Source organism: Colobus angolensis, unplaced genomic scaffold (genome assembly GCF_000951035.1).
Source record: "Colobus angolensis palliatus isolate OR3802 unplaced genomic scaffold, Cang.pa_1.0 Scaffold493, whole genome shotgun sequence".
NCBI classification, from domain to species: domain Eukaryota; kingdom Metazoa; phylum Chordata; class Mammalia; order Primates; family Cercopithecidae; genus Colobus; species Colobus angolensis.
The window spans coordinates 1,965,313-1,992,056 of NW_012118410.1; the positions used below are offsets into that span (position 1 = coordinate 1,965,313).

The following is a 26,744-nucleotide window of genomic DNA, read 5'->3' on the forward strand; positions in this document are numbered from 1 at the left end:
TTCATGGTTTTCAGCTTTTCTCTTTTGCAGTGGGTTTTTTTTTTTTTTTTTTTTTGAGACAGCGTCTCACTCTCTTTCCCAGGCTGGAGTGCAGTGATGTGATCATAGCTCACAGTGGCACCCTCAAATTCCTGGGCTCAAGTGATCCTCCTGCCCCAGCCTCTCAAGTAGCTAAGACTACAAGTGCACACTACTACAGCCAGCTAATTATTTTATTTTATATTATTTTATTTTGTTTTATTTTTTGAGATGGAGTTTCACTCTTGTTGCCCAGGCTAGAGGGCAGTGGCACAATCTCAGCTTACTGCAATCTCCGCTTCCTGGGTTCCAGCGATTCTCCTGCCCCACCCTTGCAAGTAGCAGGGATTACAGACGTGTGCCACCACACCCAGCTAATTTTGTATTTTTAGTAGACGTGGGGTTTCATCATGTTGGTCAGGCTGGTCTTGAACTTCTGATCTCCAGGTAATCCACCCCGCTCAGCCTCCCAAAGTGCTGAGATTACAGGCATGAGCCACCACACCCGGCCTGTTTTATGTTTTTGTAGAAACAGGGCCTTGCTATGTTGCCTGAGCTGATCCTGAACACCTGGCCCCAAGCAGTCCTCCTGTCTCACCCTCCCAAACTGTTGGGATGACAGGCGCGAACCACCACACCTGGCCTTGAACATTTCTTTTAAAATTAGGATTATTGTTGAGGTTTTTTAAAAATTATTATTTTGTTATTTAGAGTTTTGGCTGTACTCCAGATATGAAAGGCTTTTGCTCTTACTTTATTTCATAGTTCCCACATCAAGGAATTAGATTACCATTAAATATTTTCTATCTCTCTGATTATTCATTCTGAGAACATTAAGAAATTTGTGTTCGTAATAACTCTGTTGTCCCAGAAAGTTTTTGTGAATCAGACTGCAACTCAGGAACTGGCCTTTGGCTATAAGAGATAGAAAGAGGATTCAATTTTGTCTTTGCTTTTAAGCAGGTTGTAGACAAATAAGGGAAATGATGAAAATTACAGATTTCTAAACTATGAAGTGAACATGGTAAATTTCAAAAGGTATATGTACAAATTGCTATGTACAGTTAGAGTCCAAAAACAATTTATATGTGAATGGTTAAGGTTAGACAACCTTTCGGTGGAATGGCATTTAACCTTTGAAGATCTTCATTTTTTACTGATTAAAAAAATATTCAGGCTCAAAGAGGTTTTCTAATTAAGTTGCAGTGCTGGGATTCAGAGTCAGTCTTACATTTTAATATTTGTAATGTTTAAATATATCATGTTGTAGTTTGTTCTTGAGGAAGATTTTTCTAGTTTCGTTCTACCTTTACTGAAATGGGAAAAACTTAAAGAATGATGTGATCAAATAAAGGTACTTACATGGGAAAAAATAATGGTAAAAATGGAAGCAAAAAAGAAATGCTAGAGATATCACAAAAACTGCAAGAGTCTCATACTCTTGATCATTTGTGATATAACACTCCCACTGGAGTAACACTTGGGATTTTCTTTCTAGTTTTCACAGTCTACCTTTTCTTTTAGCACCATGACAATGGAAGAGCTGCTGACATCTCTGCAGAAGAAATGTGGAACTGAATGTGAAGAAGCACATCGACAGCTAGTTTGTGCTCTCAATGGCTTAGCAGGCATTCATATTATTAAAGGTAGAAGGTGATTGCTTTGTTATCTCTGATTCCAAACACTTCCTGAGTAAAGTTAATTACAGAAAAAATCAAAATCCCTCCCAAAAAGATACTCTCACACACTACTGAATATAGTTTAAATAGGTTCAACTTAATAGAGAGCAGTTTCATAGAACGTCTCAAAAACCTTTGACGTTTACATATGATTTAACCAAACATTTCCATTTTTAGTTCTTTTTTGAGGAAATGAGGATACACAGATTTGTATTTAAGTTGTTAATCTTAGTCTTTAATAGTTTATTAGTAAACAAGTAGTCAAAATAATTAGAAATAGAAAAATGGTTAAATTTTGACACATTAAAGGGATACTGTTCATTGATTTAAAAATAGTATTATTTGTAGGATCATTTTTTCAGCAAATATTTGTGTGCCACACCTCATCTAGGTAACGATGATATGGTAAATAAAGTAACTCTCTGATCTTGCAGATCTTAAATTCTTACAGAGGGTGACAAGTACACACACATCCTCCCACACAGACACAAAATGTATAGGTGTAAAGTTATAGTGTTATATATTATGCACAAAATTAAAGCAGATTAGAAAGAGCATCTTATATTTACATATTTACATGGATGAATATTAGTGACTTCTCCATCTGTCATGGATCACTCTTTTTGCTGTTAGGTCTAATATCTTACAAACTGTCATTTCATGTATTTTGCCTGTTACTCTAGTTTTTACAGGAAAGAGAGTAAATCCATTCTGTGTTACTCTATCTTGGCTGGAAGCAAAGTTATATAACTGGCACTTTTAATAAGCTCCATGTGGACACACCTTTCCATATAAATATGAGAAACATTAAAACTGTATTCCGTAGATTCAAGAGTAAAGATGAAACGTGTTAAGTAGAAACACTGAAAACATTCAGACTTCTGGAAATCAAAATTTCAATGTCTAATATAGAAAATTGACTTAATAAATAAATTAGACATGGCCTAAGAAAAAAATCAATAAAGTCAAAGTATAGAATAGCGATAGAAACTCTCCAACATGAAAAACAAATGAAGAAGACTGAAAATTTTGAAAAGAGCACCAGTGAGGTTGTGGACTACTTCACATGGTCTGATATAAATGTATGGAGTCCCCAAAGGAAAAAAGAAAAAAAAAAAACACAGGAGGAAATATATTGTGGGTTTTATATCATGTAATTGTACAGTGTACAAAAGCAATAATACAAAGTCTGTGGGGGGAGACACAGATGTATAATATTGTAAGATTATTATTCTGTATATAAAGAGGTATAATATTATATGAAGGTAGATTGTGACAAGGCAAAGAATGTGCACCCCACAGCCACCACTTCAAAATACAACAAGGAGTTAGAGGTAATAATCCAAAAGAGTAGATAAAAGTAAAAAAATTAAAAATCAGCCAGGCGCGGTGGTTCGTGCCTATAATCCCAGCACTTTGGGAAGCCGAGGCGGGCAGATCACGAGGTTAGGAGATAGAGACTATCCTGGCCAACATGGTGAAACCCCGTCTCTACTAAAAGTACGAAAATTAGCTGGGCGTGATGGCATGCGCCTGTAGTCCCAGCTACTTGGGAGGCTGAGACAGGAAAATCGCTTGAACCCTGGAGGTGGAGGTTGCAGTGAGCCGAAATTGTACCAGTGCACCCCAGCCTGGGCTACAGAGCGGGACTCCGTCTCAAAAAAATAAATAATAATAATAAATAAATCTTCTATCAAAAAAAAGCAAAAAGTAAAAAAGGGTTCAAAAAACAAATGAGATGATTAGAAAACAGCAAGATGGTAGATTTAAACACAAGCTTATCAGTGATCACATAAACTGTAATGGTCTGAATATCCCAATTAAGAGGCCTGGATTGTCAGACTGGATTAAAAACAAACAATAACCATCAATATGTTCTCTATAAGAAACCCACTTTATATTTAAAGATGCAAATGTAAAAGGATGAAAAAAGATACATTAACACTAATCAAAAGATAAAGCCACTATATTTCTGTCAAGTAAAATAGATTTCTTATTAATAATGCCTACTAACTGATTGTACCACTGGAGCTTCTAAAGTAGATTTCAGAGCAAAGAATATTACCAAGGATAAAGAGTGTTACTTTATCACTAGAGAAAAAAATTCTAAATGTATCTAAAATAAGAGTTTCAAAATAAATACTAAAAACTGATAGAATTATAATGAGAAATAAACAAGTGTGTAATGTCAGAGATTTCTACATCCCTCTCTCAGTTATATATAGAATAAGTAAAAAATAAGTGAGGGCATACATAGCTCAGACACCACTGTCAACCAGTTGACCTAATCAGTGTTTATTGACTACCCAACCAAAGAGGAAGATACATTGTTTTCAAGTACATGTTAAATGTGTATGCAGATATGGCATATTCTGGTCTGTAAAACAAGGCAGTAAATTTCAGAGGATTCATGCCTACAGAGTATATTCTGTGGCCACAGTGGTAGATGTCAATAGCAGAAGGATAATTAGAAAGTCCCCAGATACTTTGAAATTAAAACACACTTCTAAACCTTTGGGTTAAAAAATAAAAGGGAAAGTAGGAAATACTTTGAAGTGAATAAAAATGAAATACCAAAATTTGTGGGGTGCAGCAAATCAGTTATTAAAAAGAAATTCATAGCATTAAATATGTACTAGAAAAGAAAAAAGTTTCATATCGGGGACTTCAACTGCTACCTTAAGAAATTTAAAACAAGAGCAAATGAAGTACAAAGAAATCAGTTGCCCAAAGAAATGTTTGCTTTTTATAGAATATAAGGAAATACTCTTACATTAAGCCTCTTTGAGAAGCCCATCTGTAGTGGTTAGCTCTTTAGCATAATAGAACCAGAAATGGCAAGTATCTCTTATTGTGCTAGATACTTGTGTAGAGTTATAAGGATTCTCAGAAGCTTAGTAGAAATAGCTCTGGAGAAGAACTGAATAGTATGGGCCGCCTTATATGCTGCAGTTGGAACCCTATGAAATAGTGTATATTGGTCAAAATTTCCGAACTTCAGTGTCTTTGTCAATAAAATATACAGGTGCTTTACTTACCTCAACTATTGTTCTTAATAAAAAATGTGGAAGCACATTGAAAACTTTATAAAAACATAGAGATGAAGAATGATGTTATTGATTATGGTAATATGAAGGTTACCTCAGATTCTTACCACTTTCAACCTACTCACAATGTAAATTCTGTTATCAATATCTAATAGAAAAAGGCTGGCCGGGCATGGTGGCTCAAGCCTGTAATCCCAGCACTTTGGGAGGCCGAGACGGGCGGATCACGAGGTCAGGAGATCGAGACCATCCTGGCTAACACGGTGAAACCCCATCTCTACTAAAAATGCAAAAAAATTAGCCGGGCGTGGCGGCGAGCGCTTGTAGTCCCAGCTACTTGGGAGGCTGAGGCAGGAAAATGGCGTGAACCCGGGAGGCAGAGCTTGCAGTGAGCAGAGATCGCGCGACTGCACTCCAGCCTGGGCGACTGAGCGAGACTCCGTCTCAAAAAAAAAAAAAAGAAAGAAAGAAAAAGGCATATTATTATATATTCCTGTTAAATTGTTCACATATAGTGCATGTAACTTGGTGGGCAAATCTCCCCTCTAGAGTATTCCCTAGAAAGTCCTCAATTTAGCTAGCAGTGTATTGTTTATTATTAAGATAAATCCCCTACTAGAAAGTCCATTAGTAAAGGATATATTCCTTCTGAATTTAATTGTAATTTTCTTTTTTTTTCTTCTTTTGAGATGGAGTCTCGCTCTGTCGCCCAGGCTGGAGTTCTGTGGCCGGATCTCAGCTCACTGCAAACTCCGCCTCCCGGGTTTACACAATTCTCCTGCCTCAGCCTCCCGAGTAGTTGGGACTACAGGCGCCCGCGACCTCGTCCGGCTAGTTTTTTGTATTTTTTTAGTAGAGACGGGGTTTCACCGTGTTAGCCAGGATGGTCTCGATCTCCTGACCTCATAAGCCGTCCATCTCGGCCTCCCAAAGTGCTAGGATTACAGGCTTGAGCCACCGCGCCTGGCCTAATTGTAGTTTTCTACTTAATTGTAATAGATTTGCTGCTTTTAGTTTTTATTAACTTCATAGTGATGTATTAAACAATATTCATTTTTTAAAGTAACATTATAACTTACATAAATTAGATTCTTCTAATGTGAAGATCCGACAGTGAAGGTCTGACTTCTCAAAGAAATCTAAAATTAATTTCGAACTCTAAAAATATTTGCTTATATTATATGTAAATAAATACATGTGATACATTAATTCATATTCTGAGATTCTCCTTGATTGGTATTAAACACATTTTATTATTCCAATTTTGAACATTGTGTTTTCTGCAGATGATTTTTGGAGAAAATTAACTTGACAATATCAAATCCGCTACAGTTTACTCAGAAATGTTAGCGCCATCAAGTGGCTAAGAATGGGTATTTCCAAATTTGACTTAAACCTTTGTAACTTTGAATATGGGTATTTTTGTGTCTTCCTCAGAAAGCGTGTCTTTTTTAAAATAAACGTGAAAAACCAGGTATTATAGTGAATAGGTCAAATTCAGCTGCTTCACACTATAGTCTAATCACTATACCTTCTTTAAAAGGTATCGTAATTATGAAGAGAAAATTGTTAAATGAATTATTCTCTATAAATGATAGTATAAACACTGATAGAATTCATAATGTCCTTTGAAAAGCTTTAATCAAGACTCTTAACTAAAAAAGAATTCACCGTGAAGATAATTGAATGTTAATGCCTGTGTTATAATGTAACTTCATTATTGTGAAAATAATCTTCTCACTTATTTAAAGGGAATAGAAATCGGCTGACTACAGTTCTTTGATAAATGTGTGTTTTAGAAAGCTTTGTATTAGCTAACTAATAGAACTAGATGTAAAGCAATAGTATAAGAGCTATTGTTCCAAAAATTTCTTTTAAATTAGGTATTTTGCACAACACTGAATATGCATAATGCCACTGAACTACACACTTTAAAAAGGGCTGAGATGGTAAATTTTATGTATGTTTTACGAAAATTAAGATATGTGTATAAACTTATATATGAGCTAAAAAAAGACACGACTTCAAAATTTACAAAGGTTTGCATATATATATATATCTCATTGTAACTATGAACATGGTCCTAATTACATGATATTCATCAAACCAACTTGAAGTTTTTTTAAAAAGGAGTATGTGTGATACTTAGGAAAAAAACTTGCTCAGCAAATAAGAGCTAGAACATCTGTGTACCTTTTTTTAGTATTTGATTGCGTGGTTTTGCCACTGTTAGATTTTTGCTTTAATAGTGTTTATAATTTACCAGTTTTTTATTTTCCAAGCAGCAATTAAGATAGATTCTATTATTCAAGCCATTAAAAATGTTCATCTCTTATTTTATTGAGGTATCGTCAAACTTCCTATGTAAAGAAGTAGATAATACGTAGGCATTGCAAGCCGTAAGATCTCTGCACAACTATCAGCTTGACTGTTGTAGTACAACAGCAGCCGCAGTACAAAAACAAATGAACAGAGCTGGGTTCTAATAAAACTATTTATGGACCTTGAAATTTAATTTTCACATGTGACGAATTTTTTTTTTAATATTTTTCAACTATTAAAAATGTAAAATTCATTCTAAGCTGGTGGGCCCAACAGATAGGCAGAGGGTAGAAATGACCCGTGAGCCATACTTTGCCAGCCTGTGCTTTAATCGATACTTATTTGAATGAGGTGCTAATTATTAATAGTAGAAAACAGCGTACATCTCAGACTAACTGATTTGTGTGACCAGAAGTAGAGGTGAGATCCCTAAGTTTCTGACATGAAGTTTTTAATTGCAAATTATTTTGCCTAATACCAAGAACAATAATAGCTACCAAGAATAGTATATTTTTCTGATCATTATGTGTAGGTTGGTCGGAGTGTCTTAGATTTTTTTATGAATAGTCTATAATTACCTTAAGTTTTTCCTTAATTTCAAACATCATAATGACTAGTGATTGACACCCTTTAACTTCAGCAAGAGGAGATTTTTTTTGTCTAAATTAAAAGTTTATCCAGTAGCATAATCTCAAAACATTACAGACAGGTTTGATTATAAACATATTTCAGTATAATTTTATATATTACAAATGTAATATAAGAACATTATATTCCATGGAATTAAAAAAGGAACTGTACTCAGCCTTTTTTAAAACTTGGGCAATCATATTAATACCAAGTCAGATTTCTTTATTAATAAAATAGTAATCATTACATTTTATTTTTACAGTATTCTTAAATAATGGACAACTAGATAACATTGGGAGCTAAATATGTGACTCTCATACTTTAAATACATTTTAATTCTTTAGGTGAGTATGCCTTGGCAGCAGAATTGTACAGAGAAGTGTTGCGCTCCTCGGAGGAACACAAAGGAAAACTCAAAACTGATTCACTTCAAGTAAGTAAAGACTAAACAGTTTCATATGTATTCTGTTTGTTTTTTTAACAAAATAATTTGTCTGAATGTTTAAGAGGATAAATGGTAACAAACAGTCATAATCACTGGATGAAACTTGGGATTCAGTCTTCTCAATAAGCATTTTAGGTGATTTGTGTGTACACTATTTGAGAATCACTACTATTCTATTCCATTCAGGGACGTTTTGGGCACAAGCCTGACAAGGTAAGTCTATATAAGCTACATTTAAAAATAGCTCAGAGTACTTGTACTTCCAAGAGTAGGTCAGTTTTATCACTTTTGCATATGAATATCAACATATTCACATGGTTTTCATTAAAAAGAAAAGGAACTAAGCAATAAAACCTATCTAATGATAATTTTTAGAGGTCATTAGGGAGATTTGGATGTATTAATTATAACACTTCCCTTGGATCTGTCATTGACTTCTTGGATCTGTCATTGACTCATATAAACAAGGCTCTGTAGCTAAATAGGAAGTGAGCATGAGTTTATTAATTTTGGCAAGTTTAGGTTTGAGTCCCAGGTAAGATGTCATTACCATTCGGAATATTGACCTTGGGACTGACTAACATGTTCACAAGTACCAGAGTGGATATTTAGAGGAACGTATGAAAAAGTGGAGGGAGAGGAAAAATTAAATATAAATCTTATATTCTGCATGGATAAAGGTTACAAAAGGCAGGTAGGTCCTAGACCTTAACACCCTGCTCTTGAGTAAAGAAAACAAAGTAGTAGTACTCAGATTGTTTTATAGGAAAAGTATTCAGTGATATGATCTTAATGTGGTGTTAGTGTTCTGTGTGCCATATAAATATTAGGTTCTCTTCAGTCTTCTTCATTGACTGTCATAATTATTGCCTTTGATGTGTTTGTAGAGACTTCATGCTACCCATAACTTGATGGAATTGTTGATAGCCAAGCACCCAGGGATACCGCCTACCTTGCGTGATGGCCAACTTGAGGAAGAGGTAATTATTATTTTTTTTATTCTGTCTGTGAAAGTATATTTTCTTCAAACTTTATGCTCCATATAGTTGATATATCCTAGGACATACAACGTATGAATAAATGTAATCATGTTTTCCTGTTACTTTGATGTTTCAAATTTTGTCGTGATTTTGGGTAGCAGAGAATGGCAGCAGTAAGTATTATTTGGCTTCTCTGCTGATCTACCTGCAGTTATGTGATAAATGTTTGTTGTAGATATGGCTGTTGGTAGCCAACAGAGTGGGAGGTAAATAAATGAGTTTTAAAAAGGAAACTTTGATCTCATGGCAGATCTACAAAAGATGTAGCTTAGTAAATATACAAACTTTTGCACTCTCTCCACCTTTCTCTGTATTTTTTAAGGGGGTAAATAAAGTCAAATTTTTGGTGGTAGTTCTCTCAAAGAAGTTTCCTCTACAAAAAGTGTTGCCTGTTTTTGAAAAGAATGACATCGAAGAGTGATATTATAAATTATTTTACTATAAATTGTTAATAGCTTATTATGCACATTCTTCCAGGGATTTTTGCTGTTGTTAAACATTAAACAGCTAAATCAAAAGAGGTATGTTTGAAATGTATTGAGTCTATAAATGGAGCCTTTATTTGTGTCAACAAGATAAAAAATGAGATATGCACAGCCTTTTTACACTGGTGGTTTTGGGGATGGAGGGGCCCTGGTAAACTATTTTAATTAACAAATATTTTACATATTTATGAGTAGAGAGTGATATTTTGATATATGTAGACACTAGAATGGCTAAATCTAGAAGAAAACCTAGGTAATACCATTCAGGACATAGGCATGGGCAAGGACTTCATGTCTAATACACCAAAAGCAACAGCAACAAAAGCCAAAATTGACAAATGGGATCTAATTAAACTAAAGAACTTCTGCACAGCAAAAGAAACTACCATCAGAGTGAACAGGCAACCTATAGAATGGGAGAAAGTTTTTGCAATCTACTCATCTGACAAAGGGCTAATATCCAGAACCTATAAAGAACGCAAACAAATTTACAAGAAAAAAACAGCCTCATCAAAAAGTGGGCAAAGGATATGAACAGGCACTTCTCAAAAGAAGACATTTATACAGCCAACAGACACATGAAAAAATGCTCATCATCACTAGCCATCAGAGAAATGCGAATCAAAACCACAATGAGATACCATCTCACACCAGTTAGAATGGCAGTCTTTAAAAAGTCAGGAAACAACAGGTGCTGGAGAGGATGTGGAGAAATAGGAACACTTTTACACTGTTGGTGGTACTGGAAACTAGTTCAACCATTGTGGAAAACGGTGTAGAAATACCATTTGACCCAGCCATCCCATTACTGGGTATATACCCAAAGGATTATAAATCATGCTGCTATAAAGACACATGCACGTGTATGTTTATTGCGGCACTATTCACAATAGCAAAGACTTGGAATCAACCCAAATGTCCATCAGTGACAGACTGGATTAAGAAAATGTGGCACATATACACCATGGAATACTATGCATCCAAAAAAAGATGAGTTTGTGTCCTTTGTAGGGACATGGATGCAGCCGGAAACCATCATTCTCAACAAACTATCGCAAGAACAGAAAACCAATCACCACATGTTCTCACTCATAGGTGGGAATTGAACAGTGAGATCACTTGGACACAGGAAGGGGAACATCACGCACTGGGGCCTATTGTGGGGTGGGGGGAGGGATAGCATTAGGAGATATACCTAATGTAAATGACAAGTTAATGGGTGCAGCACACCAACATGGCACATGTATACATATGTAACAAACCTGCACGTTGTGCACATGTACCCTAGAACTTAGTTTGTAGTTAAAAAAGAAAAGAAGAAGAATGGCTAAGTCAAACTAATTAACGTATCAATTACCTATTTTTATTTGTGTGTTTGTGTGTGTGTGTGTGTAGTGAGAACATTTAAAATCTACTTTCTTAGGACTTCAGCATATGAATTTTGGGGAGACAAAATTTAGTCCCTAACACCTATATTACTATATATTCTCAAGGATTATTTTTAAACTACAGTAACTCTAAGAAATTTTAATAACTCAATTAGCCAAGTTTTTGAAAGGTGTCTTTGCTTTACCTATCATTTGAAATATTACTGTTCTTTTTCTCCCCCTTTGCTTATTCTAACTAAAAAAATAATTTAAATAAAAATTTGGCAGACAAGTCTTTGGTGTTTCTTAAATTTTGTTACTTGGACAGGTACATTTTGTTAACTTCCATATATAAGGAATTTTTAGCGTGACTTTTATGTTCTCTACAGTGTAGTTGTACTTATATGTTTAAATGCAGTTAAGTAGCTTTAAATATATAAAATGAGCCATTCTTCTTGAAACATCATACTGAATTATATTCTGGATTGGGAGTGAAAGTTTATATTCTCTGTTTCAACACAGGCCAAACAGCTGCGAGAGCACTATATGAGCAAGTGTAATACAGAAGTTGCTGAAGCCCAGCAAGCTTTATATCCTGTGCAGCAAACTATCCATGAGCTTCAAAGAAAGGTATGCCAAAATGCAGTATTTCTTACTTGTATTTGTCTCCAGATACCATTTTGGGTTTTGGTTTTTTTGTGGGGAGAAACTTGAATTTTTTGTACATCTTGGAATTGCTAGCACCTAGTACATTGCCTGATCCACAATACAAGTTTATTTAACTGTTAGCAATGATTATTGGTTGAATGAACAGATGCATAAATAAGTCAACTATTTGAGTTCTCTTTCTTTTGAACTCATGGGTTTTCTCTGACCTTGTGTATATAGCAGTTGTCTTTTGAAGAAAGTAAAGACTTCTATACCCTCCTTTTTATCTTGTTTCTGAGATGTTTTAAAATGTTAAAACATTAGAACCACAGGTATTTTTCCTGCAGAATTTATACCATTTGTCATTTCTAAAATTTCACTTTTATGAAATCAGTAGCAAAATCTAAAGAGGTTACACAAATACACTTTTATTTTCAATGTTTAAATCAGGTGTTGCAAATTTTTGTCTTTCTGATTTATTAATTAGTATTCTGGGATATAATTTTGTTATTGTAGATTATTCATTAAGTAGAATCTAGTTCAATTAGTTAAAGATTAGAATGAAGGCTTTCTTATGCTGATCAAGAGACCTGTGACCTTTTCACATATATAGATTATTGAATTTTCATTTGGTGTAAATAATTTTTTTAGTTACAGCCTTGTTATATAAATGCATACAACAAATTCTCATTTATCCAGAGTAGCTAGGAAATAGGGGTTTCTCTTTAATTATATTTTCAAAAGAGGAAGCGAGCATTGTACATGGAATATGTATACTTATCTCCCCTCTGTGATAGTCCCTTTGAGAATAGCATTTATTACTTTCTTTGAATTTTGACACCACGCTGCCCATTGATGGAAGCTTTGTGAGTACTAAAAAAAAATAATAATTGATTAACTGCTACCTTTTTTACAGATTCATTCTAATTCTCCTTGGTGGCTAAATGTGATCCACAGAGCAATAGAATTTACTATTGATGAGGAGCTTGTTCAGCGAGTGCTAAATGAAATAACCAGCAACTACAAGCAACAAACTGGCAAGCTTTCTATGTCAGAGAAGTAAGAAAACAGGAAGAAAAAGTGTCTATCATAACTTTGAAAGCAAAGAAATCCTTGTATTTTTTAGTTTCTAATTTTTCATTATTACTGACTTTTTTTCTCCATTCATAAACTTATACACACACATTCATACTTCTTTTTTGCAGTCTTTTTTATGGGTACCATAATTGGGTTTAACTCACAACTGCCACATACCTTTGTTACTTTAGTTACTTTAATATTTTACACTTCATAATGTGAGCACATTAGTAACTATTGAAATTATACAGGAAAAGTGCTTGGCAAAGTGCCTCGTATATAGTGTGTAATTACAGATTTAATTAAATGTATATACATATATATATATTCAACCAAGGAATATAACTCTTAGCCATTTTTCTTCTTTCTTCCCAATTTTCTGCTTTTATGTTTCATCCTGCAGGCACCTGCTCATATAGAGCAAGGATGTCAGGAGGGCTATCTGTAGTCAGGCTTAAAACGGAAGAACGTGGCAGTCGTACACTTTCAAAGATATCTGAGACAGAGACATAACGTTTTTCCTGCTCTTTTTCAGTTCCTGATCACAGGACTATCAAATTTTTTTGGTGTCTTTTACTGTAGACAGCCCAGTATTATACTTTGAATACACTGTAGGAAAACTCAGTCAAATGTTGCTGGTTAAACAAACAAACAACAAACGGTTTAACACTTTGTTTGGCAACCATTTTCTGAATTTGAGGAAATTGACCTATTATTCTTTTCTTTGTGTTGTGTGTGGTGCTGGTGTGGGAATCAGGTTCCGTGACTGCAGAGGTCTTCAGTTCTTACTTACAACACAAATGGAAGAGCTAAATAAATGCCAGAAGCTAGTAAGAGAGGCTGTAAAAAACCTGGAGGGACCTCCATCTCGTAATGTTATTGAGTCTGCAACAGTCTGCCACCTCCGACCAGCCAGACTTCCTCTCAACTGGTAGGTAATGGAAGAAATCATACAATGAAATGGTACCATTTCTTTAAGTTAGATATCTTAGAGAAGAAACAATTGACTCATATAGTAAAGGTTTTTTCGTTTTAATTGAGACAGAAGTAGAAAGAGATGTATCAATCTAATTTAAAAAAAAATAAAGTCTCAAGGACAAGGTATTAAAAACCATGTGATTTTTTTTTTCTAAAATGACGTATCTAGTAGAAAGAGAAATGAAATTAAAATATTAAGCTTCTCCTTAAAATTATCAGATTGCTGGTTATGTTTGTGAATATTTCTCTGTTAATCTTTTTTTTTTCAGCTGTGTCTTTTGTAAAGCTGATGAATTGTTCACAGAGTATGAATCAAAGCTATTTTCCAACACGTAAGTTCTCTATTTGATTATTACCCGTCAAGAAAATGAAACATTTTTCAAGACTCAGTATTTGATATGACTATATTTTCCCCCACAGTAACCTTTATTATATTGTTTCTTTAATTAAATTGATTATTACACCTTTGGCATTTTGATTGTTTAATATGCCCAGTTTTACCTATCCAGAAGTTACCCTCCTAAATGTTCATAGTGTAGTAATATATAATTAATTGAGGTGCAGTTTTGGGGAGTGGTAAAATCCCAGACTCTAGAGTCCAATGGGTTTGAATTATACAGATTTTACTAGCATTTTATTGCTATTCAAGTTAGAACTTACAGTATCTGGCATAACTTCTTCAAGAATAAAGAATGACACAGTCAAATATGTTATTACTTTAATAAAACCATAAGTAAACATTGTCACAAACACTTGGATTCTCAGAGGGAAGCTTGTTAGAATAATAAATGTATCCACTTTCATCCAGGTATGTTACTATTCTGTTTTAGGTCAAATCTGTTTCTGTTATTACTGAAGTAAATAATACATTTCTTCATGTTTCTATCCAAATTCTGTTCATTCATCTCCAACAGATATAACTTCTCTAAAATAGAAATTTTCCCCACATGTTTCCTTGCCAAGCATTCACTTCTGCATGTGAAGGAAGAAAACAAGATTTTTGTGTTGTGTTATGGCAAATGAATCAGTAGTCTTTTTGTTTGTTACAGTCTACATGATAGAATTAAAAAAAAAAAAAAAACTGGCCAAATTTATGATGTTTTCAGCTTTTCCAAGGTTGCTTTGTTTTTTCCAAAGACTTCCAATTCTTTTAGAACTCACATTGAAAGTTGTTGTTGAAAAGTTACTGACCCTGCTTCTGTATTTGCTTTGCTAATATCACTCATTTACAGTGCTTTTCACTCACCGATAGCAGTTACTGTTGTTTTGTTCTGTTATGTTTTCAGAGTCAAAGGCCAGACTGCAATATTTGAGGAGATGATAGAAGATGAAGAAGGACTGGTGGATGATCGAGCACCTACCACCACCCGGGGTCTCTGGGCAATAAGTGAGACAGAGCGATCTATGAAAGCAATACTATCATTTGCAAAATCGCATAGGTTTGATATTGAATTTGTTGATGAAGGAAGCACTTCAATGGATCTCTTTGAAGCATGGAAGAAGGAATATAAGGTATAGTATTTTAAAACTTCCTTCCAAAATTAAAAATTCCTTCTTTTTTACATCAATTTTGACTGCTACTTTTTCTCTCTCTCTAGTTTTTTAAAATCTTCTTTTCAGATTAGGGTGGCATAATTTCTCTTTGCCTAAAATGTAGTTGTTGTAATAAAGGATAGCAAATACCATAATACTCAAAGACATTCTATTTATTAAACTACTATAAGAAAATCATTATTAAACTGGAACTTATATGAAACTTTTTGTTTAGCCGTGAAAGTTTTAATTCTATTATTAGCTTGATCTTCCACTGCTATTTTATGAAATTAGAGCTTTGTTTTCATTCTGTGAATAAGAAGCAGGCACCAACTACCTTAAAGACTGGGGAACATAGTAAATACTTCTCATCCTTTAAGTCTGGAAACCATTCCAATGAATAAAGACCAATATGCCCTTTCATATTTGTACTTTAATGATTCCATCATATTAAAACTCTGTACTTGAGATTTCATAATTCATTAATTTTCAATTATTGTTTTATTTGGATTAGTTATCCATTGTGCTGCTTTGCAGGTGAGATAGGTAAAGGAAGGAAAGAAGTGTTTTATTTATAATGACATATTTTTATTCAATTTCTTTTTTTTAAAGTCTTTTTTAAAGTAGGATAAAAATTTTTATGCAGAAAGGTAGTTATTTGTACTCTCAGTTCATATGTCATAAATTGGGGAATACTTTTATAGCATTGAAATCATTGGTTTATAATAATTTTTTTTCTCACACATTACTCTTGTGAATACAAAGCAGATTAACACACTTAATTACAGTAAGCCTTGGAAGAAGTGTTATGTACGATGTGCAGTTTCCCTTGTATTCTTCCTTTCGACTCAGTTTGGCCACATGCCCTTTGTTCAGAAGAGAGCTTATTGTGCAATTCTCCCAGGTCTTGGTACATTTTTTTTTGTGCATAACTTTGCAGACCTTTTCACAGAAGAGCTACTTGAATGAGGTCCTGCTATACATATCCACCAGATCTACCTGAAAATGTAAAGTCAGTGAAGAGAGCCTGTCAAAAAATGCACACTGATTGATACCATTTCTGTGAATTTCAGAAACATATATAACTGAATTATTAAGAATACATTTCATATACTATAAGTTCAGTGAAAAGTGTAGCAGGATAAGTACAATTCAGAATAGTGGTTGCTCCATGGTTGGGTATTGAAGGAGGGATATGTGAGGAAAGAGTGATACAGTTGAGAAAGAACATGCAGAGCCTTTCTAAGGAATTCATACTATTCTTTCTTAAATTAGATGGTGGGTACTTGATTGTATATTTTAGTATTCTTCATACCATTTATACATAGTTGAATATGTGAAATATGTTACAATAAAAACATTTTTAAAAAATGAAACAGAGAAGAGATTCTGGCAGCCTACAATTGGACTTTATAAAGATTTTTGGTCCTACCAAGAAATCTTTGTATTCTGTTCCTGAGAATCTAAAGAGGCAGTGTCCTATAGAGATTTTTTCATTCACATTTCATTCTAAAAATGATGCCAAGAACTACTTGTTTTAGACACATAGCGAAAAAATGTGAGATGTCATTGAAGATGTTTGCTTAAGGCACATCTTGGTGGTTTTAACCAGTTTTAATTACATGCTTTACCACTGTGTTTGTCTTTTCTGTTCAGTTGCTTCATGAATATTGGATGGCTCTGAGGAATCGTGTGTCTGCTGTTGATGAACTTGCAATGGCTACAGAACGACTAAGAGTGCGTGATCCTAGGGAGCCAAAGCCTAATCCGCCTGTTCTTCATATCATTGAACCACACGAGGTAATTGGCAAGTAAATCACAGAATAGGGAACAGCAAGCAGATGTCACAGATATCAGAGACCCATAGAAGAGGCAGAATCAGGGCACTGAGCTCTACTATAAGTGTGTATTTAATCTCCATTTTTAATTTGACCCATAGAAAATTGTCTTTGTAGATCAAAAATGGTCGAAGATGAGCAATTTCGTATCTAATACATGCTTAGCATTTTGGTGCATCTTGTTTCTCTCCAGGTTGCACGTTCATCTGTTTTTGAGTTTAAAACCTTGTATGTGCTATTAAGACCAATAGATATTCTCAGTCACTTTTTAGGCATTTTCTGTTACCTTAGTTTTATCAGAAGTAGAAAAATCTTCCTTAAAAACAACTGAAACCTTTTCTTTTGCAGTGTTTCTTTTGCTAATGATGAACTAATATTAACAACTTTACCTTCTAATAAATTTGTCTTTGTAACTCAGGTTTAAAAACATTGCTCCACCAATCTTTTTTATTCTCCATTAAAATATATTATTTCCTTTATAATTCATTATTATTTCTTATTTGTTTAGTGCTTTAAGTCTTTCTGTACAGCTTGGAGACTGTAACTTGGAAAAATTTAGATATATTCATTATATACTATCTCACTTAAATGTGAATTCTGAATAAGTTTTTCTGAGAAAATAAATTCTTGTTTGAGTGTTCCTTCTCTGTCTGCTGTATTCTACCAGGGGGACAGAGGAAAGAAGGGCAGAGAAATTCTTTCCTGGATTTCATGAAATCACTGAGGCCAGAGCAACAAATCATTTAACTTTTCTTTATTCCATGGATGTATTACTGAAAAAAATGGTACATAATAGAATTTGAGTTTATTTTTTATCTAACTTCAGGTACATAAGGACATTTCCTATTTGAAAGAAAAAAGAGTCATTTGAAATATATTATCTAGTATCTATTTTGAAAACTTGTGTTTTAGAATGTAAATGGGTTTTTTTAAAAAACAAAATACATTTGTATTACTGGAGAATTGTTCATATTTAATATAATTTAACTGTCTTTCTGAAAGAATAAAGAAGTTTTTATTTTTATTTTCTTTAGGTAGAACAAAACCGAATAAAACTACTAAATGATAAAGCTGTTGCTACATCACAGCTTCAGAAAAAACTTGGGCAGCTTCTTTACCTAACTAATTTGGAGAAGGTATTGTTTTTAAGACATGCTACTTTTTCCTATGCTGTATTATCATAAATGATTTTAGTGACTCCTTTCATAATGGTGCAAATTTTTTAAATTAATATTTTGTGTTATATGAGTCCGAACACTGTGTCTCTACAATAGCTACAGAGATCACAGAAGAATATTGTTATCTATAGAAATTATATTATGCAGATGATATAGAAGGCATGCACTGTATAATAGAGAACAATGTAAATGGACTATAGTTCAAAGCCTTGAATAGTAAAAGTATTACAACGTATCTCTTGGTGAAAATAGCATAATACAATTTATACACATGCATTCATTTGTAAATACAAAAATATTTTGTAATTTGTTATTTGAAACTGTGAAGTGTGTTTGGAAAGCTACTAAATCAGAGTACATGGTAATAAAGGTGGACTTCAAATATTAAGTATAATTCAAAACATGTTCTGAGTTGTGATCTAAGTATTATATTGAACACTGATGAATTGGTGGGTCATTGATTAAATATAATTTCATTTTATTGCAGGCATTCATATTTTGCTAGTTGACAGAGAACCTTCTAGGGGCAAGATAGGGTAGTAAATATTTGGATAGGGCAAGTGAGGACAAGCTATAGATTTGAATTCTTCTGGAAACTGGCATAACATATATTTAAAGTGAATCAGTAAATCTCAGACAAAATGAAAAGTTAGACATTCATTATAGATATAGCATGGTGACTGAAGATAGACTTTGGATCTGGACAGCCCAATTTTGAATCGTGACTCCACTATTTTCTAGATATGTGACTTTATTTAAGTTATTCACTTTTCCTCGCACCATCAGTAAAATGAGAATGATATCAACACTACTTTATAGTATAGGGCTGTCTTGAGGATTATGTGAATTAATATATGTAAAATGCCAGAGTAGTTTCTGCTCTGTTAAGCACTTTCTCGGTTTTTGCTGCTATTAATATTATTAAGATCCTTATTATTGTTATGATTACCAACACTTATTCTGAAAGGTAAAAAGAAGAAAAAAATTTAAAAGTTTCATGCAAATTGCTAACATTAAGAAGATAACACTTAGGCTGGGCATGGTGGCTCAGCACTTTGGGAGGCCAAGGAGTTTGAGACCATGCTGACCAACATGGTGAAACCCCGTCTCTACTAAAGATACAAAAAATTAACCGGCATGGTAGCACACGCCTGTAATCCCAGCCACTCGGGAGGCTGAGGCAGGAGAATCACTTGAACCTGGGAAGCAGAGGTTGCAGTGAGTTGAGATCGCGCCATTGCACTCCAGCCTAGGGGACAGAGCAAGACTCCATCTCAAAAAAAAAAAAAAAGAAAAACACTAAGGAAAAATGTCTCAACATTCCTGGGCATAAGTTTTCTAAATGTAAGATTTCTGTACTTTAAATATGATAGTCAAAATAAAAAGACAGTTATCTTGTACGTCATTGTTTATATGTTAAAATATTTTTTAAAACCTAAAATTTTAAGGATATAAATAATCTACCTAAGAAAATCCATTTGGCTATTAATAAAAGAAAAAGCATTTAATCTATAATGATGGAAAAATCAAATTACACGGGTGCTATTTTCTGCCAATAAATAGGCACAGATATTTTAAATGATTACACACCCCAGTGGTGAAAAAGGGCAGGGAATGGATGCATTTTATGCATTACCAATGGAAATATAAATTTATATAAGCTTTTCCTAAAAGCATTTTAACAATATCTATCAACAATTTTATGTAGGTTGAACATCTCAAATCCAAAACTTGAAATGCTCCAGTGAGCATTTCCTTTGAGTATTGTATCAGCACTCAAAAAGTTTATGATTTTAGAGTGTTCTAGATTACAGATTTTTGGATTTGGAATGCTCAACCTGTATATGAAAGAAAGGAAAAGGAAAACTGGACAACATAGATAAAATGAACTGGAATCTACACGGTAGGATTAAATGAACATTATAGAACTGTAAAAATACAGTATCTGAAATCAGAAACTCTTTGAATGGAAACCAGACACAGAAAAAAACAGGATTCATGAACTCAGGTACAGTACAATAGAAAATACCCAATTTGAAGTGGCATAGATAGAAAAAGAGCAAAATAGGGCAAAAGAGATTTGAGACACAGTTGTTTGATCTAGCATACTTGTAATTTCATAGATCTAGCATACTTGTAATTGAAGTTCAAGAGGAAGAGAATAGGACAGGAGCTTGAAGAGATAATGGCTGAGAATTTTCTAAAACTGATAAAAGTATGACAAATGACTTGAAGATTCAAGAAGTTAAGAAACACTAAGCAGAATAAGTAAAGAAGACAACAAAATACTGCCTAGGTACATCATAGTCAAACTGCTGGAAACCAAAAATAATGAAAAATAGAAATAAAAAAAGTTGAGAGATAAAACACTTAATACTTACAAAGGAGCACTAATAAAACTGGTGACTACATAGAGATATTTTTTTTTTCACCTTTAGAGATGTTTCAGTGTTTCCATAGTTTAACCAGTTGACATTGGAACATCTTCAAACTGCTAAAAGAAAAAAAACAGCCAAGCTAAAGTTCTATACTTAATGAAAAATTTCCTTTTTTAAAAAAAGTGAAATGAAGATATTTTCAGACAAACATAAACTGGAAGAAGTCATCTCCAGTAAACCCACATCACAATAAGTATTAAAGGAGCTTCTTTGGATTGAAGGAAAATTATTTCAGATTGAAGGATGCAATTACAGTAAGGAGTGAAGAGCAAAAGCTTAAATACGTGGATAAATATGCAAGGATATTGACTATTTAAAAGCAACAATGCTGTGTTATGGGTTATACAACATATATAGAACTAAAATATTTGTCAGTAGCACAAAGGAAGGAGGTAAGCAGAGGTAAACTATTATAAGATTGCTCCAGAGGAATGGACAAAAAAGTCCGTAAGGCTATTGATCATTTGAACACTAATGAACAAATATGACCCAATTGACACAGACCACTACACCCAACAACTTCAGAATGCATATTTTTTAGGTGTACATGAAACATTTATCAAAATAGACCTTATGCTAATTCAAAAAGCAGCTCTTAAAAGTATGTGAGAGCATGTTTTCTGACTGAAGAGGAATTTAAACCAGAAATCAGTAATGGAAAAGTAACTAGATAAATCCCTAAAAGTTTAGAAATTGACAGGATACTTCCGAATAACCCATGGGTCAAAGAAGAAGTCAAAATGGAGGTTAGAGAATGCTCTGAACTGAGTGAAAGTAAAAATATGTGACAGTGCTTAGAGGAAAATTTATAACTTATTTAACTTAAAGATCTGCAAATTATCATGCATGGGAAAAATTCATCCCACTACCTTTTTTCGTAAGTAAAGTTTTATTGGAATACAGCCACACTCATTCATTTACCTATTGTCTGTGGCTGCATTCATGCCACAGTAGCAGAATTGAGTAGTTACAACACAGATCATATGGCCCACAAGGCCTAAAATATTTATAATCTCACTGTTTATATAAATGTCAACTCTTTATTGATATATTGGAAAAGAAGAGCTATTGTGAATTATAGTAGATTATTTACAAAGTGCTACAGCAATGACCCTTCCATTCTTGTTGCCCTTTGGAACTCAGTGAGACTATCTGAAAAAGCCTAGTTTACCTTCTTGAGCAGCAGAACCCTCAGCTCAGCCCTCCCTGCAGAACAGATAGCCTACCAACTGCCAAACATGAGCATGAGGCCTTCATAGACCATCCAACCCCAGCCAACTCAGCCCATCCCCAAATCACCTGTAGTATCATGGGAAACATGTTTGTTTTAAGTCACTAAATTTGTAGGTGATTTATTATATGTAAAAAGGAAAACTGGACAACATAGTAAAACGCTACGGACTCTATATGGTAAGATCAAATGAACATTATGGAACTGTAAAATATATACATACATTATGGATTTACTTATAAAAATCAATAATTAATAGAGGAAAAGAATAATTCATTGATTCAATTTGTTTAGATGCCTTATCTGAAAATCTGTTACCTGAAATGCTCCGATGAGCGTTTACCTTGTCAGCACTCAAATAGTTTGGATTTTGGAGCATCAGATTTCGGATTTTGGATTAAGGATATTCAATCTATATCATTAAAATTGTTTTCTTTTTTTTTTCCACTCCTTGAATAAATGATATTTGTAAGTAAGTCTCAGGAATAATAATGTTAGGTAATATATTGATGGGTCATCCACGTTGTTAGATTATGTAAATTGTAATTGCCGGTATTCATTTCCATAAATGAGTTACAAAACATGGATCAGGTTTTATATGTAAAAATGTAACTAATGTATTTTTTAATTCTTTTCTGAATAGTCTCAAGACAAAACATCAGGAGGTATTAATCCAGAACCTTGTCCAATCTGTGCTCGACAGCTGGGAAAACAGGTAAAATTATAATAAACATCAGATGCATTTATAAAATACCTTATGGTTTTCCAAGGTTTCTACATAAAATTTTTCTTTCGCTCTCTCTCGTTTTTCCCACCACTAGTTTCTATGAAAGGCAAGTATTACCATCATCTTAAAGATAGCACTAGAGGTTAGGTGACATGCTTAGGGTTAGATATTTGAGCAATGCTTTTTTGAAATGGCAAGTGAAAAAATATTTCTAGAATGACCCCATCTTTTTCATTAAAGATGCATAGTTTCGAACATTGTTTCCAGTCACAAGGTTGTGTCCAGTAATTTGACTTTGTCAGGTTAATATAGTTATTCAGTAATTATACAGAAATGTAATATAACACACATAGATTTACTTAAGGTATTACATTAGTATAGAATATAGTTCTTACTTGCCAGTATTAATATCTCGTAATACTTGTACTTTAGAGTACAAATTAATCTCTCCTACGGAAATTTAGATGTGATTTTGGTAGACCACTTAAATATATTTCTTTGTGAATATTAGTATGCATAATGTTCATAAACATATTCTCCTCTAGGAGAACTGCAATTTATGAAAATACAAGTTTCTGCTTTCTATGATAAATCTATGTATCTATATCAGAATATTCATTGCCCTTGAAAATTTGAAAGATAAGCCTATTATTGTTGAAGAAGTAGAGATATTCTTGGCTGGTTTTTTCTATGGAACCGAGAGTTGAAAGGTAAATATATGCATTCCATATTCTGACCAGTAATAATCAAGAAGAAAGTACCTTTTAGTTTCCAAGATTGGTGGAGAAGGTGAGATCACAGGAATATGTCGTAATACATCTTAAAAGGAAAGATGCTACATTGGAAACTGAGCAAATAGTAGTGTACAAATGCTGGTGACTTCTGACAAAAGTCAGTGATGAAACTGTGATAAAAGTTGTGATAAAAATGGAAGAAATCATGACATAAAGTAGTCTTTTTGCTTTTAGTTTTGATAAGATTTATGCAGCTAGACTGTCTCAGACATTTTATTTCATTTTGTCTTAAACATTTTCAGTTTTTAAAGTTCTTTCATATACATTAGTTCATTTAATTCTAGCATAACCTAGAAGACCATATTGGATTTCAATAATAGTAACAAAACTACTTTTCAAGCCCTGTTCATACTCACAATGTATAGTAGCTGTATATTTTTTTCCTTTTTGGCTCCCCAGTTCTCCCCTTCTTCTAATTTAGAGCTATTAAATTAGAATCTATCAGAGATGACTCATATATACCAGCTGATGCCCCTGGAGGCATTGCCATTTGTCTCTTCTGTTTGGGTCAGTCAGCTTCCTGTCACTCCTAATGCTCAGGTGCCAGGTATCTCGTTGCTTCTTCTCCATTGCACATGTAGGTGGACCTGTCTTGACATTTAGTTGGTCCATTTTGAGCTCCATTGAGTCACAAAACTCCTTTCTAATAGAGTACTCCAGTGGCGCTAGAGGTACATAAAGTATGATATAGTGCTGCTCTGTGTCATACAAAAATGCTAGTAAAACAGCTCTTCGGTTTCATTAGTCTTAACTCCTGTGGACTCTGGCAGAGGTGCAGCTAGAGAACAGTAGGAATAGTATTAGCTGATAATAGGCAAAATAATGGTTTTAAAACCAAGCTTATATACTTCAATTTTCTCTTCTTTCAATGTGAATTCTTTTCCTAAGAGCATCTTAGTTGATTCAGCAAAGAACCTCAAGTGGGCCAGCCTCATACTTTCTTTCCATACATGTGCAAATCCTAAAAAAAAAAAAAAGTAGCTTAAGGATTTAAAAGTTTTGTCACTCAAAAGACAGTCAGTTTTTCTTATTGTTTTTACCAGATGAAAAAAGTTAAATCTACATTTGTAAGATGCCATAGCTTTTAGAACTTACACCTAGACTAAATCTATTGCTCTTTTACATCTCTCATTGCCAAAGAGGGCAAAAGTCTCCATGGTATGTTACAGAGATTCAGAGAGGATTATTTTATTTTTCCCAGATAGGACAAGGGGTTTCCTTAAAAATTTCTTTTTGGCCAAGTGTGGTGGCTCACACCTGTAATCCCATGCCAAGGCAGGTGGATCACGGGGTCAGGAGTTCAAGACCAGTCTGGTCAATGTGGTGAAACCCCTGTCTACTAAAAATACAAAAATTAGCCAGTCGTGGCAGCGAGCACTTGTAATCCCAGCTACTCGGGAGGCTGAGGGAGGAAAATCGCTTGAACCCTGGAGATGGAGGTTGCAAGGTTGCAGTGAGCCAAGACTGCGTCATTTGCACTCCAGCCTGGGTGACAGACCAAGACTGTCTAAAAAATAATAATAATTTCTTTTTGGTTGTATTTTTTAAAAAATAACCAGAACCACTTTCAAAAGAAATTTGAGATACTAACTAACCCATAATTATTTTCTATATAAGTGCTTTAATTGTGAAAACATAAATCTATTTTTTAAACTAAATGGAATATGTCGAGTATGATATTATCTCCAAATTAATATTCTGAGTCCCTCTGTTATATCTATTGTTAGAGTGCTGAAGGACTGATTTACGTTCTTCCCAAATACAGAAATGAGAACACCACCTTTCTACAATGACTATCATGCTCACTTTTAGGATGAACACAACTGAAGATTATGAAAGCTTACTTTGGAATAAAAAATTAAAGGCACAACTTGGCTTTATGACAAAGAATATTAATTTCATAAAATCTTTGGGAAGAAAAATTGTGATTCTCTTCTCCTTTTGATATACTTCTAAGTTGTAAGGCATCTTTGATAGCACTAAGGCTTGTTCTGTTTTCTTTTTAGTGGGCAGTACTGACCTGTGGTCACTGTTTCTGCAATGAATGCATTTCTATAATTATTGAACAATACAGCGTGGGATCTCACAGAAGCTCCATTAAGTGTGCAATCTGCCGCCAGACCACATCTCACAAAGAAATCTCATATGTCTTCACCTCAGAGAAAGCAAACCAGGAGGAGGATATCCCTGTGAAGGTAAAGTAGGTCAGGAACACGTAGAAGCATAGGTAAGGCAATATAATATAGGAAGCAGTATCTGATTAAGAAAGCATGAACGTCAGAACAAGCATGACAGTGAATAGGTAGATGCCACTGTTGTCCATAGATATACTGCCTGAAAGCCTCAGCTTAACCATCTAATTTTTTATTGTGGGAGGAACACAGAACGCTTATTCAAACATAATAGTGATAGTCATGTACACTGTGGCTAAAATGTAACTGCTTAAAATTCCAGTTTCCTATCATCCTCTATAATATTACTATCCACCACAAGTAGATAGAGGTCTGGTTACATTAGAGATTTATTTAAAATAAGAGTTTTCCTCATTCTTTTACTCAGCCCTAGATCTAAGGAAAAAAGGATGTGTCTAAACAGAAGGATAAAATAAATTGGCTAATGAAAACAACTACAAGATAGATGTAATGTGCTTTTTAAACAGCATGGATTGCTATTTCAGGGTAAAGCCAAATTTTGGCTTTATTTTCCTAATTTTTTTCCGTGCTTCATTCAGAATTTTAAGAAAATTACTATAATTTGATATCCAGACGAGATCTGTAATTGGATTTACTGCTTTTATGGGGTATTTAATAAAAAGCCAAGACTATTTTGTTCTTTCTTTTCCTTAAATATGCTTTTCTAATACTTTTTTTCTAACCAGACTTAAACAAAAGACACATCAGTATCTAAATGTAATAGCAAATGTAGGCTTTAAGGAATAATTAGAGAATGAGAATTAGAGAATGGTGGGGTTGACTCTTAAGCAAGATGAAGTATTCTTTATTCCTTCTTCTGAGTTTTTGGTACTCTCTTTTCACTTTTAAGTAATGTGTTTTGTAAGCAGAATCAGCTATAAGTTGAAATTCACTACCAGTAGTTAGGCAGCTATTAGGGTACCCTTCTCCCAAGAAAACTGTAGTTGCATTAAAGAACTTTTAATTGCTCTTTTTCATGTTATTTGAGTAAAACCTGCAAATATCAGTCATATTGCTCTTTAGTCTATTGGGATAAGCAGAATCCCACAGTTAGAATAAGCGTTCATCCATTCATTC

General features: G+C 33.8%; 1 protein-coding gene across 1 annotated transcript in view; it reads left to right on the forward strand.

Annotated features, from left to right (window-relative positions):
- The window catches only part of SHPRH (SNF2 histone linker PHD RING helicase, E3 ubiquitin protein ligase), an 81,120-nt gene that overhangs the window by 29,830 nt on the left and 24,546 nt on the right, over positions 1 to 26,744 (forward strand). The window contains exons 14-25 of the mRNA XM_011959444.1: positions 1,543 to 1,664; positions 8,041 to 8,129; positions 9,029 to 9,121; positions 11,556 to 11,663; positions 12,598 to 12,740; positions 13,516 to 13,689; positions 14,006 to 14,068; positions 15,023 to 15,248; positions 16,926 to 17,069; positions 18,142 to 18,243; positions 22,598 to 22,669; positions 25,482 to 25,670. Coding sequence (XP_011814834.1) covers positions 1,543 to 1,664; positions 8,041 to 8,129; positions 9,029 to 9,121; positions 11,556 to 11,663; positions 12,598 to 12,740; positions 13,516 to 13,689; positions 14,006 to 14,068; positions 15,023 to 15,248; positions 16,926 to 17,069; positions 18,142 to 18,243; positions 22,598 to 22,669; positions 25,482 to 25,670 — 1,525 coding nt within the window. The remainder of the gene's footprint in view (positions 1 to 1,542; positions 1,665 to 8,040; positions 8,130 to 9,028; positions 9,122 to 11,555; positions 11,664 to 12,597; positions 12,741 to 13,515; positions 13,690 to 14,005; positions 14,069 to 15,022; positions 15,249 to 16,925; positions 17,070 to 18,141; positions 18,244 to 22,597; positions 22,670 to 25,481; positions 25,671 to 26,744) is intronic.